Source organism: Vidua chalybeata, chromosome 10, assembly GCF_026979565.1.
Source record: "Vidua chalybeata isolate OUT-0048 chromosome 10, bVidCha1 merged haplotype, whole genome shotgun sequence".
In the NCBI taxonomy this organism is placed as follows: domain Eukaryota; kingdom Metazoa; phylum Chordata; class Aves; order Passeriformes; family Viduidae; genus Vidua; species Vidua chalybeata.
In genome coordinates this window covers 11,034,082-11,050,184 of record NC_071539.1, presented here as the reverse complement: position 1 = coordinate 11,050,184, position 16,103 = coordinate 11,034,082, and the positions used below count along the sequence as shown (strand labels likewise).

The 16,103-nt window shown below is 46.0% G+C and overlaps 1 protein-coding gene across 1 annotated transcript in view; it reads left to right on the top strand.

Annotated features, from left to right (window-relative positions):
* The window catches only part of P3H2 (prolyl 3-hydroxylase 2), a 62,876-nt gene that overhangs the window by 33,226 nt on the left and 13,547 nt on the right, over window positions 1-16,103 (top strand). Inside the window, exons 2-3 of the mRNA XM_053952258.1 lie at window positions 14,690-14,836; window positions 15,906-16,095. Coding sequence (XP_053808233.1) covers window positions 14,690-14,836; window positions 15,906-16,095 — 337 coding nt within the window. The remainder of the gene's footprint in view (window positions 1-14,689; window positions 14,837-15,905; window positions 16,096-16,103) is intronic.

The following is a 16,103-nucleotide window of genomic DNA, read 5'->3' as shown; positions in this document are numbered from 1 at the left end:
CATGACAGTATGTCATCACTTATTTCCTGCTTGAGGGATCATAAAGCCTTTTTGCATGGTTTGGTCCCATCTGTTTTCCAAAAGAGAAACTTTATTGTATTTCTCTTGCTCTCATTGTCCTCCTCTTCCAGACTTGGCCTCTGGTGCCCTTCCTGAACCTCACTCATGTGCTCTCTGGGGTGAGGTGAGAAAAGGAGTTACCCATATTTCATACATGTTTGGGGCTGCACTGGCCCTGCTCTGAGCCATCTCTTTGGACTGCTGTCATCTGCTGACAAAGAGGACTATTCTGTGCAGTTAATGGGTACCTAAGTCTGACCTCTTTGCCTGAACAGCCTGGGACCAGAAATGCCACCAGGCCAGCTGACCTGTTGAGTATGAGACAAAAAAGTGTGATATGGTACTTGGGAAGCAGTAGTTGCTTTACAGCCCTGGTTTGAGCATCTGGACATGGTGGGAAGCCCTCAGCCCATACCCAAAGATGAGTTTGAATCTCTAGCTGCAGAGAGAAGCCCATCCTGTCCTGGGCAAACCAAGGGGTGACGCTCCTGAGGCTTTGGTTCTCCCTGGTGCTTCACTCAGAGCAACTATTTTTTTCCAGCAGTCGAAAGCTGCTACTGTTGATGTTGGTCTGGTGTAAAATCCAGCTGTAAAATCCAGCTGATGGAAAATTGGAAGTTGTTGTCTCTCCTGCCCCATCACAAGATAGAGCTTTTGCTGCTGCTGGTGTCCTGCAAAGCAGAACGTTTTCCCTTTACCAGGGCAGGGACAGGCCTGTGCAGCTGCAGTCGGACATATGGGCGGTCTCATGGCAAATCCTTCGGAGAGCTGCTGAAGGAGCTTGGCTCGGGTCTCGTGTCAAGTAGGATGAGGGAGGAAAACGCCTCCAGCTTGTTTGTGGTCTGGCAGCAGAGAACTTTCTGCTGCTGTCACTGGAAACCAGTGTTCTTTTTTACATTTACGTCGTTCCTGGAATGTTTCTGCTGCGAGTGGCTGTGCCACAGTCCGGCACCGTGAGCTCCAGGGAAGCGCTCCCGGAGAGCCGGAGGAGAGGGATGCTGCTGTCATAGACAGCATCTGTAAATAATAACCCAGAGAGCTGAATGCAGCACTGATGAAACTCTGCAAGTCTGCCCATGCCTCCGTTTGCCAAGTCACCATTTAGGTCATGCAGATTTTATTCTGTGCCCCAGATTTATTTTGGATGGAAAGCCACATGTTTCCAGTGAAGTTACACCTGCAGGGGTTTATGTTTTGAATTAGCTTCAAAAACACATTTTGAATTAGATTCAAAAACACTTTTGAAAAACACATTTTTCAAAAGTTCTTCATATTTGTACTTTTTAAAGTACAAATTTTTTTTTTTGGTGGTGTTAGAAGGATGCTCTGCTTTTTTAATGGTAGTCTGATCTGGGAGCAGATTAATGTTTCTCCAAGAGCTTCTTGAAATGAACAGCTGTTGTTCACTAAGTCAAACAGGAGAGTTTTGTGGAAACTAAGTCCAAACTGATTCTCTTAAAAAACAAAACCAAAATTAGATGCGGTATTATGGTTATGTGCACGTGCCAGAGGCTGAGTAAATGTAACAACAGACTTGTGACTTAGTCTTCACCCTATTTAATCCATCAATAGTTGGCTGTAAATCTCTGTTTAGAACAGAAATGTTGGAAAGTGCTGCAGCTCCTGCACGCTGGCTGGGATGCTCTGAGCTGTTGTTAGAGGTGTGTGGTGGCAGATCCTTCTCATTGGCTGTGAGGGATTTCTCAGGTTTTGTAGTTTCCCCTCAGGGGTTTGGGGCGAGTCCCATAGGATATCTTTACATCCTGCCTGCCTCGATGCCCTCTGTGACTTTGTCTCTGCCTGTCTGTGTTGTCACCCTGGATTGTGTTTAACCAAGTTAAAGGATCTTTGTGAACCAGATGATGATAAGCATCCTTACCAGAAGATTTCTTAAAATACTTAGCTATATTTTCTTTTAAAAATCTCTGCACTGACATACCTGTTTCTTCAAGCTTTATCTTTTCTGCGCCAAGGAAAATCAGACTTGGTACCAGTGAGAGAGAGGCCAGTTCGATTCTGCTGCTCCAGGCCAGAAAAAAGTTAGTGGCATGAAGTCTGCTAGATGGCAGAGTTCCTTTGCCTTCATCCAGGTCATGTGCTGCCGTTGGAGCTGCTTGCAGATTTTATTTTCTAAATAAATAATTTTTAAGGGTTCCTGAGTTTGCTGATAGGATTTTCAACAAAATGGAAACATTTGCAGAAAGCAAAAGGGTGAATCAACATCTGGCAACTTCCTTAGCCACTATATTTTTTTTGTTCTTTTTTGTGGATAAACGCAAAAAAGAATGCAAGTGAAGCCTTTATGCACATAAAACCCTCACTGTCCAAGCATGATTGATTAGGGACGCTTGCTGTTTCCCTAATTCTATTTCTTAATCTTGGCATCATCCACGTTTTCCGTCTTAACTATTTCCAGTGGAGATGAAATGTTTCTTTGTGGAGGGGCAGGAGACACCCACCCACCCACGGAGGCTCCTCAGACAAATGGGTCAGTGTTCCCTGCAATCACGGGTGGGAGCAGGAAGCCAGCCCCTGGCCACAGCTCAGGGCAGCAAAGCCATAGAGATCCTGACCCTATTTGACTTCTCTTTTCTAGATCTCAGTCTCTATAAACAGCTTTTTATAGTATTTGCCTTTCAAAGAGGAACCAGGGTGTGGATGGGAACAGTGACAAAGAGCCACTTATAAGGACTGAGTGGACTCACAGGAGTCCACTGCATAATTTTCAGATCAACAGAAAAATCTTGCAATGTCTTAAGCCCTGATGTGTCATCTGAGGTTTTTAAATGCTGTCATTCAGCCTCCCAGCAGTCAGGGCCAAAAGGTTTGTGCTCCTGTTTAACAGGGAAACTGAGTCATGGGGGTACTTAGTGCCTAGCAGAAGAATTCTCAGTAAATCAGACCCAGGGCCAGCAACTGAAAGCAGAGCCCCAGTGCTTAGAAAACTCTGGCTTCTCACAGGAGCATGACTTCATGTGTTCCTCAGCAAGGGCACACAGCTCCTCATTTTTTGCATAGTCGAGCACAGCTCTGCCCCAGACAGCAGGTACTGTCTCTCGGGGTGACGTCAGTGCTGGGGCTGCAGCAGGGGCACAGAGCGTGCCAGTGCTGTGAGTGATAACAGCCTGTGCTCAGGGGGGTCCCCACAGCATCCCTGTGGGACACACAGGGTATCCTGCTGCGCTCCTGTCCAGCTCCCCACGGGCTCCGGGCTGCGGATCGTCCTGCAGCGGCTGGCAGGGCTCCCTCTGCGGAGGGAGCCATCCTTCCCTGGAGCTGCACCAAGCAGATGCTTTCTCCATCTCAGGCAGGCAGAGCAACGCAGGCAGTGATGGAATAAACACCTGTGTCCTGCCTCAAGTGACACGTGCATCCTTTAGGATGTTGCTTCCCGGTGCCAGTTGAGAATTGAGAAACTGAGGAGCTGGTGCTTGGGTAGGAGAACGGTGAAGGTCATCCATCACCACAGATGCTTTTCAGCCCTTGATGTGTGGGAGGTTGTGGAGGGGTGTGTCTGTACAGGATTGCCAGCAAGCAGGGCCACAAGAGTGTCAGAAGATGGAGCTTAACACTGTCTGTGATTAACTTCATCCAGGCTGTGGCCTGGCTCTATCCACACCTGGCCCCAGTACAGGAATGTGTGCAGACCAAGTGCCCAGTCTGTGCACTGCTCTTGCCCAGGGTAGTGGTTGTGTCTTATTTCCAGCTTGTGAGGAGGAAGGGTGAAGGTACGCACCTGTAGGAGAGCACGCAGAGTCAGAAATGTGGGATGTGCCACTGATCAGCCCTTGGCAGAGGGCACATCTCTTGTCTGCTCTCAAGGACAGACATACACCTGCTTTCCCTTGGGTCATTCACTCCTTCCTTTGGCCACATGTGGACTGGTCAAACTGGGAGCTGACACATCCCATCCATGTCATTCTACTAATTCTTGTGAAGGGAAACCTGCACCACTGGGAGGACCCACTCTGCATTTCTGTAGATTCTTTACCAAGCCAGGATAATAGAATCAGTGAAAATGCCTATAAGCCTCAGTTGGTGGAAGCACAACCTCTTAGCTCAAGTCTCCTTGCCTTTGTTCTCCAAGCAGGTTTGCCATAGGTCTCTTCCATTGGATGGGGATGTTTGGCAGCCCTCCAGGATGAGCAGCAGCTCCTGGGCAGCTCACAGGGTAAAAGTGATGCTGCAGCAGCAGATCTTGTGATTTGGTGCTAATGGCACTCCATTACTGTGCATTCGTAGGGGGGTTTTTTATACACTAATTAACCAACAGTTTGATTTGATGCCGATACTCTGGGCCCTATTACAAGTGAGTAATTGTAACTCAGCATCCCAGTGGGGCCCCGTGGCACAAAGGAGGGGTTTGAAAGCGCTGCTCTGTGTGCAGCACATTTGGCAAAGGCTCCTTCATCCCACCGCTGGATCGAATGTCCTGATAAGGGGATGGAGCTGCAGGGCTTGTTTCACTCCTTCGAGGAATGACATTAAGAGCCAGCAGCCCCGAGGTCTGGTTCTGATTTGCTGTGAGACATCAGACTCCTTACCTGCAATTCAGGGAAAATGATACCTCTTTGCAGGGGCCTCTCAGGGTTCAGCTAAGATTAACAGGGGAGGGAGGGGAGATGAAATATCTGTGGCATTTTGTTGTTACTATTAATGATGTGGAGTGAAGCTAGGGCATCTCTCTGAATGATCACTGCATTTGCCTCTTGAGATCTGGCTGTGTTTTTGCCCTCCCCTACCCTCTACTAATCAGAACAAAGTTAAACTTTGTAGTAGAAGGGCTCAGAAACCAGCATTTCTCAGTGTCTGAAGAAAAAGCGGCACGTTTCCTGGTGTAATTAGGTCCAGGCTCTCAGGAAATGAAGGCTGTCTAGCTGATAAGTGTTTAGTAATGATTACCAAGCCAAGGCTGGGGAAAGCAAGCAAAGTGTTTTCATTTCAGAAGCAGCAAATCCAGCTGAGACTTGTGGTGTGTGTCATGTATGCAGACAATTGTCCGAATGGTATGTGGCCTCGCTCGCTGGAGCACGAGCCAAATCTGCCCTGGTGTAAATCCACAGGAGCCTCTGGAGCTGCACCAAGAGCCTGAGAGCAGAGCACACATCTCCATACAGTGCCCCATGGCTGTCAGAGGTGTCATTCTGGGGACTGGTGTCAAAACTCTGCTCTCAAAGCCAGCAATTCTTCTCTCAAATTAGTAACAGTGCTCATCAAAGCTGGGGGAGCTGGAGGAGGGTAAGAAGCACATTTGCAAGGGTAGAATTACATCCTGTCCAAATTAAATACACGCGGTGTATTCTTCAGTGGTGCTGGCTAAACTGAATGTGGCAATGCAGGAAGGTGGGTTCTTCAGCATGCTTTTGTTCTGTATGTCAACCCTTAAAAAAGGGAGCCTCTCCCCCAGAAATTTCAGGGTCAGATTTTGCAGGGAACATGTCTGGAGTCTGCTGTGAAGTCAACACAGTCCATACCAGCATACTCATCCTGTCAACAACCGTTGAGACCTGACATGCTCTCAGTGTTCTGGATGAGAAGGTGCTTTGTGGACCTCTTCCCCTGCCCTGTTTTGTGTCCCTTAATTTCAGAAGATGCCTTTTGGTGGGAAACCATATCCCTGTTTTATTCAGATGGGTTTGAGTTTTATGAACATTGAGCGTTAGAGAAACTGAGGAGTTTAGCAGCGCTGCTGCAATTCCTCTTGCCTTCCAGATGAGTCAATGTGTACTCTGCAGTTCCACGTTTTCTGAAAACTCTGACATAGCCTCGTGGTAGGTCTTTCTCTACCACACGTATGCTCTGGTGAAAATAATATACTGATGTCTTAAAATCTCTCAAATCCCTTGTTTATTGCAGCCTGTATAAATGAGTTCCAGAAGGGATTACACAACTCCCAGGAGGACAGGGCCATCAGTGGCTTTTAAGCACAGTGGTCCAGAGGCAAATCCTGGTTCAGGAAGCCTGTAAGCTGGTGGACATTGCTGACAATGCCCTGTGTGTGAGGGTCACTGTGTACCTGCCATGTACTTATGGCTTGCCCACAAGTGTCCACCCCTGGCCCCTGCTGGGGGAAGATTCCTGCGATAATCAAACCTTTGGACTGAACTTGGCGACCCATACAGGTAGTGTTCCTGGCAAGACCTCTCCTTTGCTTTTCAGACCAACCAAGATTAAATTGCAGAACTATGGATATATTTTCACTTCTTCCTTGTACTCTCTCCCTTTCTCTGCAAACTTTGTTTCCAGTGCCTTTGAGCTGGCCCAGTAGTGGCCAATCAGCACTGAAATTTCTTTTCAAATATGGCAGTTTTTCAAACCCACCTTTGGCATAAGCTGAGTTTGCCTTCCCTTGGTGTTATCAGTTCCCCTCATGGTAAGCAAAGCCCGCCTTCAATCTGTAGATCTTCTACAGACTTTGCAAAATGCTTGGATTGGAATCTGATGGTTTATTTAATCAGATCTGCAGTGCCCTAATGTCCATCACCATCATGATGGTTTCCATGAATTCAGCAGCTCTCAGTCATTATTTGCTGGTTTATGACTTGAGCCCTGGAAAAGGTATTCAAGAAATATTGTGTCTGGAAAAAACGTGAATTAAAACCATTTCCTTGAAGACTGTCAAGGGTTTTGGGTGAGGGGACAATGCATAGATATGCTGTGTGTTTTCTTCATGAAATTTATGGTTTGTTTGCTTCTCCCTTTGCTGCCCCATCACAGATTAGGGCAGGGAGAGATAACCTCTTCCTCAGATAGGACAATCCTGTTTGCAGCCCACCCTCAGGGCTCTGCACTCTGCTTTTCAAACTGAAGCTCTGGTGCTAATACCATAAACCAACCATGGTGACTGTCCGAGTCAGCCAGCACCTTCTTCAGGAGAAGACCTTTCTATTGCTCAAGGGATAGGTAGGGAGGCAGTCCTCAGGCTGGTACAGGCCTGTTGACAAAATTCCATTTACAGCATAAAAGGGCTGCAAAAAACAAGTATCATTTATCACCAGGTCGCTGTGGCTTCCTGGCTCCAGGATGGTGGTGGAAAACCATGTGTCTTCCGAGAAGGGCGTTTTCTAGGGACACACGTAGCTGTTTGGATGTTGTTAAGTAGCAGCAGACAAGCATATACATCTGCACAGGAAACTTTGGCTCCCAAAGGGCATTCAACAGTTCATCAAGTCTGACTCCTCTAAGAGGTGCTGAGCCATTGCTAAATGGTAGAGAGGGAGGAAAGTTTCTGCTGTAAGAATTTTTCTGCTTGTCTCAGATTTTTCTGTTGTGTTTTTCTTAAGTGTTTTAGTAATTACTTCCATAGAGATACCCATGTGGAGACAGCTGGGTTAGGAGTCTGACCCAGTTATCAGTCAGTGCAGCTTGATTAGCTGCAGTGTCCAGGGAGGCAGGATGCTGGAGAAAATTCACATCTAAACTGCAAAGCTGCTTTTAACTGCCTGCCAAGTTTGTTTTGTTCTGGTTTTCCTCTAAAAGCATGAGACCCTCCTCTGTTGATAGCTAAGGCTTCCCTCACTCCTCACCAGTGTCTTCAGTAAGATTCACCTTTCTTCTCCCAGGTATTTCCATGACTTTGGGGACCACCTGCATCTCAGTTATCAGTCATAATATCAGATGAAAGCTCATTATTTGTCTAACAGGCAGTGGCCTACAGGAGTGCTGGTGATCCCTGGGGAGGGGATGGTCACATCCTGCTTGTTCCCAGCTGCTCGATTTCATTAGCTTAAAACGCATGGGCTAATCTTTGATAATTTTCCAGGTGAACAATCTGGAACCAGGAAACCAGGAGGAAGGACATGTAAGAAAAAATTCTGACGTGGAAAGCCTGGCTGGTTTTATACTTCCACCTTTTAGTACCAAGCCCTGCTTCTTGCCATTAGTGTGTGAATGTATTGCTTCTCCCATGCTACTCATCTCCAAGGGAACTGGTTAACTACCTGGCCAAGGAAAACTTAGGGGTGTAGGAACTTCATGGGTAACCATCTGCACAAATTCCTGAGGGCTGAATGTATCCCACCTTTTCATCACTGAAAATACTGTTTCACATACAACTTAGCTGCTCTCAGAGTTTGTTAGGCAGAACTGAGTGTCTGCACAGGACAAAATGTGGCTCAGAGTGTATTTCACAATCAGTCACATCGAAGGTTCAGTAAACACAAACACATTTCCCACTGCTTGCTCTGCAAATGAATCCTGCAGTGCTTCAGTGTGTGAGAGATTTATATGGGAAGGGTCCTTCCTGCTGGGAAGTGGTTTTGCTGTGAGTAAATGCCCTGCTCCTTGTGCAGGATTTGTTACACAAGTGGGCACTGAAGCATATAATGCACAGCCAGCAACGTGTGGAAATCTTCATTCTTACATGCCTGGGAACAGTTCAAGAAGAGCATGTCAGAGAGGGAAGGAAGGGAGAATGTGAGGGTCAATCTAATTTGTTTTTTTAATGTCAAATGGCCCTTTCAGACAGGGTTATCCAGTCAGTCTGCTCAGCATGGACTCATGCACACATAAAATAATGCCAGCATGGCCTCAAGTGAGAGATTCATTAAGAAATATGATTTATGTCTTCATTAATTATAAGAATTTTTTTTTCCATAAAGAATATTGAAGTGGTGTTTGGTTTTAGATTTCCAAGAATCTCTCACTTCCTGGAGACTTAATTCATCATCTAGTTAGCTCATTTGACCACGCACCTACCAATCCACATATGTTTGTGTCCTGAAAATTGCTTGTTGGAATACCAAAAAACCCCAAGCCGTTTCTAAATTTCTTTTCTCATGAGAGATTTTCCCTGACCCAATTCTGCAAATTTGTTCTGTTTTGGATCTGGGTCTACCAGAGTGATTGGTAGGCAGCAACACACAAGCTGGGGTGGTCTAAGAGGAACTGTCCAAAGCAGGCTAGCAGGCTGGAGGTTGTCTTCATTTTGAAAATTAAAAAACCTCTGAAAGGATACATGTCAAGCCTCCAGAAATGCATCATTATTGCCCTCCATCACAGCAGTAGCAGGGATAGGAGACAGCCCTGCTTATCTTGAGTTGGAAGACAAGAAACTGGTAAAAGGTTTGGAGAGCAGGGGACAGTGTGGTACTGAACTTAGACATGGCCTCACACCTTTGGCTCTTGGTACCTATTCCCTGCACTTGATTAAGGTCCTTTCCTGCTGTGTGCTTGCCTTGCTCTCTGATTTTGGTGGTTCTGTGGGGCCAGTTGGTGCCATAGTGAGCTGCAAACACTTCAAGCATCATTCTGCAAAAATGTGACCCATCAGCAGAAGGAAAATTTCCTAATTAACTTCTCTGGAGAATTTCTTCCTTCTTATTTGCAATAATAAAATAGTTGAGACAAGGTCAGATGCTATTTATAGCCATCTCACCGCTCCTTGCTCCTTCTCGCCTGGGCAGTAAGCTCTGCACAGACACAACGAGATTAATCCTTCATGACACTGAACCTTTTATTTCCCTTGTTGTGCTTGCAGGCTCCAGAGCCTCCTTCCTCTGCAGAGCCCAGTGCACTAAGCCTTCAATACAACACAGCAGCAGTGGAGCTGTGGAAAAGTTTTGAAAAACATGATCTGTTCAGCAAACCAGGGATTGTCTGCGAGGCTGGAACCTTTGGTTTCTAGGTCAGCTGAATGGTTTGAAATTTTTCATCACAAGCTCCATGCCAGGTTCATATGCTTTGCAATTAACTGAGGTTATGTGCAGGTAGGTCCAGTCCTGGCATGGCAAGAAATGCTGAGGGATCTGACATGTTTTCCAATATATAAACCTTACTTCTGTTCCCCTCAAAAGAAAAGTTTTAATTGAAACTATATTTTATATGATGAAGATACCTTAATGTAGAAGCAGACTTGATTATGTTGGAATCCGGGATGCTGAGAATTTTAAACTTTCAGTGCTTAAAGGCACAGACCCACAAGAGAGCACTGCATTTCACCTGAAGTAATGGAACAGGCTTTTGATATTGATTAATAGCACTGGGATTACGGGTGTGGAGTTGGTTCGAAGTGTGTAATATCACAGGGTGAAAAACTTAGAGTTTGGGATTTTAGAATATAAAAATAAATATGAAGCAAGATGGAGGTTTTAGGGTGGAGGCAGGTTCTTCTTTACCTTCTTCTTCCTTCTTCTTCATAGGTTTGGGTGATGTTTTGTGATTGGACAGAAAAGTCCCCATTGTGAGCTTTGAGGGATCAGTTTTTGGGTTAAAAGGGAAAATAATCTAGGTGTCATTTTTTAATTGGATAGTTTAGTCTTAGAAAGACCTTGTAACAAGAGATAGCTATTTGTGCCTTGCTAATGAAAAGCTGCCGAACTCATGGTTGTGAGACTGTTTCACTGATAAGAAATAATAAACACCTGAGTCCAAACATGGAATGCCGTCTCAAGTGCTTTCAATCCTGACCTCGAGAAACCGATAGGATTAGGACAGTCAGCACAGAATGCATGACAGCTGCCAATATCTGATATTAAGTTCAATGCAATGGGAACTCAGTATGAAAAATAGTCTGAGGTCTTGGTTATATCACACCTGTGACCTCTTTTCTCAGGCAGTCAGAATCTGTATTGCTTTGGCTACATTCTCTGAAATCCTCTGACTTTCACACCTCTTTCATCCTTGTTTTTTGCCCTGAAAAGCTCAGGATGAGCTGGAAGCAGCTGAATACCTGTAGTTGCTCTGGTTACAGCTGCTTCCCCCCATAAGCTGCAGAGTGTCAGTGTTCAGCACAAGCAGAGTGGTGGTGGGAGGGCAGTCCTGGCTGCGTGAGCCGACTGTAAAGCTGTGCAGTGCTTGTCTCACAGGCCTGGCACCCTGCCTGTTCCACTTCCTTATCCCCACTGCCAAGCTCCAGAGAGCAAACTTAAAGGACTGCGAGTTTTGGGTCATTGTAGCTGAAGCCATGGTGCTGCTGCGAGGCCTTTTCCCTAGGGAAGGGGACAGGACTTTGTGCCAACTTTCTGAGCATCTGGCACGAGAGGGGCTTTGGTCAGAATTCATTTGTCTGCAAGGAGTGAAGGCAAGTGTGAATTCAGAACATGTGCCTGCACATAGAGCTGAACCAGTCTGAGGTGTTTGGGGCAGGTGTCAGTGATGAGGTGAATCCTCTCTGTTTCTCTTTAGGGGACCCAGCAGCTGAAGTGGGGGTAAAATCAAGCAGCAAGTTACACATGTTTCAGTGAGACAGCTTTTTTCTTTAAGCCCAGCAGGCTGGTGACTGTAGCATCACAGGTACAAATCAGGTTGCTCAGCATGGAGTTTGCTGGCTTAAATATACCTTGACAGGTACCAGAATGACAATGAATAGTAAGGGTCTCTGAACATTGTGTTATGTGTCACCATGCAGCCCATGAAGGCTCCATAAAGGATTTTCTCAATGGTTATCAGTGAGAATTGGGTTCAATTGTTTAGTGATGATCAAGATGCTCACTCCAGGTCCTTTCTCCAGCCTGTGTTTGTTCCTGCACAATGCTCCAGTTACAGCAGCCTTCCTAGTCCAAGCCACCTCTGCAGGCTGGAAGCCACAATCCCACTGAAGCCCAGGCCAGCACTGTCCCAGCTGGGAGTGAAACTGAACAAGTGCAGTTTGCTGAAATTCTTTCATCTGAGGTTCTGCGGCTTAAAATATTTTTTCCTATTTTTCTGTGAAATGAACCACTCCTAAATATCACTGAGGAAAACAAACATCTTCCAGCATCAGAACCCAGCATCACTTACGTGTTGTGTTTTCCCCTTCTCAGCTCTAGGTGTTGGCATGTTAAGATCAAAATGGACAGGGCAGGGTGTTCCCAGGGCTCTCTCTGTGCTGATGCTCTGATTTCTTGTGTCTTCTCTGGCTGAAGTACACAGGGTTTGGTGCAAAGCTGCAGCAGCAGTCCAGCGATCTCATTCCAGTGGGGTGAGCAAGCAGACCTTAGAGCACATACTGAGGTTGTGAGTCTACATTTGTCATTTTTTCCTTGCTGATTTTCATTCAGCAGTTGTTGTGCAAAGATGAGAATCTCCTTGTGTTACATACTTGCACATGCTTATGGCCCCCAAGTTGCTTTCCATCCAAATAAACAAAATTACTACTCTGTGGGAGAAATGCTATTGTTTTTATTGTTATTAGTCAAAAACAATGGAAAATCAGGCACAAAGAAAACAATTTTTTTTTTCCAGTGGCTGCACAGTGAGCTTGTGACAGGGCCAGGAACTGAGTCCAGGTGTCCTGAGTCCCAGCCCAGACCTTTAAGCACCAAAATATCCTGCTCCTTGTTAATTCAGAGTGTTTTGGTAAAAGTTTCCCCAGAGTGTTTCGTAACTAATGTCAGAGCTAGACGCTGAACGTGTCTTACCAGTTAGGAATTTTGCTTTTATATACGCTCACTGACTTAAAAACTCCCCCCAAACTTAGCAGCTGTTGGCTTCTTTGTGTTATTTGTATTTTTCTAAGGCAAATATGGAACATGATAAATTGAAAAGCATTGAGTTGAAATGTTCTGCTTTGAGTCCACTTAGCAAACACCAAAGGTCATCTCTGCTGTGTAGAGCCAGCAGGACTAGACACAGAGTGAGCCTTGTTTGAAAGGGATTTTCTGTTTTCTAGAAATCAGGCTTGTCCTGTTTCACAGGGGTGGATGTTATCCAGAAGAACTAAGCCCATCCTGGGATCTCTGACAATTTTTGACAGCTTTCTGAAAAGGATCTAGAGCTGAGGGGAAAAAGAACATCCCACAGCAGACTTTTGCAGGTCGGTCCTTGAGGGACCACTTCCCCTTTTGAGAGGTCTTTAGTCCCTTTTAAATCTGCACAGGCAGGGTGCTGTTTGTGAATAGAAATCTGTGGTGTGGAAGAATGCAATTCCCCCAGGCAGCTCAAATAGTGACTTCTTAGCAGTCCTCTGGGTCAGGTTAGCAGCTCACAACTCCAACAAACCTTTTGGTCCATCTTGACTGTCTCTAATAACCAGCTGCAGTGGCATTCCCACAGACACTCAGCAGGACCTGAAAATTCCCTTTGTGAGATGCTCTGGTCAGTCCTTTTTCCCACATCCGATGGTGTCCAGCTGCAATGAACTTTTCCAGAGTAGGATTATGTTCAAATGATACATTTCAAAATGGAACATATGTTTCTGAAGAGGAATGTCTCTTAAAAAAAAAAAAAACAAAACAAAAAAAAAAACAAAAAAAAAAAAAAAAAACAAACAAAAAAAAAACCAAAAAAAATTCTACTCTGAAGGGGTTTTGGTTTTGTATGTGCTGTCCTGGGTCAAAATTTCTTATAGTCATTTTTCATGCCTGCTGGAAAGACAAGGGATTATTATGGAGAGTGGTGTCCTTTGGAAAACTCCAAATGAAAGACTGGAATAGATGTTGTTTTTGCAGTAAAATCTGGCTTCCCTGGACATGTTGTCAGTACAGAGATAATCCTTAAAAACTTCTGAAATTTACACAAGGCAAATTTTTTGCATTTCTGTGGGCACTGCAGCCCAGCTGTGCTTTGGTGTGCAGATCTGGGGCAGGCTGGGATGCTGTGGCTCTCACCTTCCTTTTGGGGATATTCCTGTGTGCTTCCTGGGCTAGCTCTGCCCTGGAGCCTGTCTGCCCTGCTGCTCATGCTTCCCTGCAGGTCTCTGTTCTCTTTCTGCTGGCAGGGTTTGTCTGCTGGGTGCAGTGCAGGTGAGCTGCTGTACATGTCACATGGATGTGCCTGAGCTTGCTGGCTCTGGTGCCTCAGGAGCAGCCTTGCAGCAGTGGCACAGGGCTTGGTGTGGGTTTTGCTGTCAAGGAGAGCACTTGGACACAGGCTAGCCTGGGCTAGCATTAGCCTGGTCCTGGCTGACAGGTTTGGGTCGGACCGCTGATGTTTCCCAAGGACCTGACTGCAGCTTGCTGGTACTCAGTGGTGTTGGCTTTCTTTCAGAAGCAAGTGCTTTAGTGACTTCTCTCTTGCTAGCTCGTGTAGTGGTTTCACCTGAACATCTGTCCTGCTCCTGATGCTCCCAGCAGCTGCCATGGATGTGTTTGGCACTAACAGTTCTGTTTGTTTATGAGGCTTTCTCCAGGGTGAAACTGATGTCTGGTCTCAGTTCTGAATCTCTAAACCCAAAATAATTTGGTATATCAAAATAAATTTCTCTTTATACCTCTGTCACCATCAGCAGAGTCTGGCCTTTTGCAGCTATACACAGCTAAGTTTAATAAATGGTCCTCAGTCCCTGTCTCCAAGCAGAAGCCCTCAGCCTGGACATAGCTCAGCCTCCAAGGCTTGTAGAGAGAGCAGTCTTTGCAGCTGCTTTCCCCTCCTCTCTCCATCTCATATCTCATGAGAGCATCTTTCCACCTGGGACTGTGCAGGGGGTTGGAGTAGCCGAGTTAAGAGGAAAACAGTCTGGATCCCATCACCAACAGACCCTGTTGCAGTGACTTGTCTGGCTCTCAGGAGCTCCAGCTCTTTCCATTTCACTTATATGGGGCTTTCCTCTCAATTCAGCTTTTTTCTTTAGCCTCTGCATTCAGGTTTTCCTTGGTTATCCCATCATTTCCCAATCCAATGGTGCCAAAAGGATGTCAGAGGATGCAGCATAAGCTGCTGTGTTCACCTTCTACATCAGCAATCTCACTTGGTCTTTCTCACCTTGTTACAGCTGAACAAGCTGGAGGAGGCAGCAAATGCAGCTCACACCTTCTTCATGGCAAACCCTGAGCACATGGAGATACAGCAGGACCTCGAGAACTACAAGACCATGTCAGGGAAGGTCAGCTTGATTGACCAGGAGGCCAGGCAGCACATGGTGAGTGTGAGGCTGAAGAGGTGCCCAGCTTAAGTATCAGGAAGTCTGGAGAGGAGAGATTAGGAGGCCAAAAGAGATTAATCTATGAATGGGGAAATTCTTACCAATACAGCAAAACAAACTCTCCCTTTCAGTATTTTCCCTTAAGGCAAGCCTGCTCCTGCCTTCTCTAGGCACTCTGCTCTTTGATTGCTACATCCTCAGCCTGGTCCCTCTATTCAGAGAACTCTGGGGTTATCCATGGCTGTGAACACACACCAGCAGACAGCTTTGATAGAAGCCTCCAGGACATCTCAGATCCTCTGTGTTTCCTCCATGGCAGATCTTGGCTCCTGTGTGTTTCTTTTGACCTGAGTTCTCCCACCTGGGCAGGGTACAAGCATATGGGTGGCTGTGGTGGTGAGGGTGCAAAGTGGCAGGCAGGAGAGTGTCAGCTGTTTCCACCTCCATGAAGCAAAAGCCCAAGTCAAATGCCAGGGCCACCCCCAACTTCCCAATTTCACAAGACTCAGGGGAGCAGGAGTGGCTGTTGGGTGTAATTAATGGAGGTGCTCATTAGGGGCCATTCTTAGAAACAATTAATAACAAATTAAAACATTCTAGGTCAGGACCAGTCTGTTCCCTTGGCATTCAGTGTTGTTGTTTGGTGGGAAGGTAAAAACAAAAACAAACAAACAAACAAACAAAACAAAAAAAACCCAAAAAACCAAACCCCCCCCAAAAAAAAACCAAAACCAAAAACAAAAAAATATTTTTTTTTTAATATAATGCATAATCTAGGGGTGGCACTGAGGATTCTCTAAGTATGGAGGAGTTCAGAAGGGCATTTAGGCAAGTTATTAGGTTCCACTGGTCCGAAAGGCCATTGATGGCTTAAGCATGGTTTGGTACAAGTGGTTATATCTGATAGGCATATCAGATGCAACTGATATGAAGATATCAGTTCTGTCCCTGTCCCAGTCCCCTTGTACCTCCTTTTGAGAAGCATCTGCAGGTGGCAAGGGCAGGATGCTGTGCTCCAGGCAGCATGGCCTGCTCATGGTTTGTGTTCTGCCTGCCTGCTTTGCAGGAGGACTACAGTGCTGGGGTGAGGCACTATGACAGGGAGGAGTACGAGCTGGCCATTGAACTCTTGGAGCGTGCCTTGAAAGGATACTACTCCGAGGATGAGGATTGCCAGGTCATGTGCGAGGGACCACAGAGGTTTGAGGAGCACGAGTACCTGGATTACAAGGCTGGTCTCTATGAAGCTATTGCAGGTGAGATC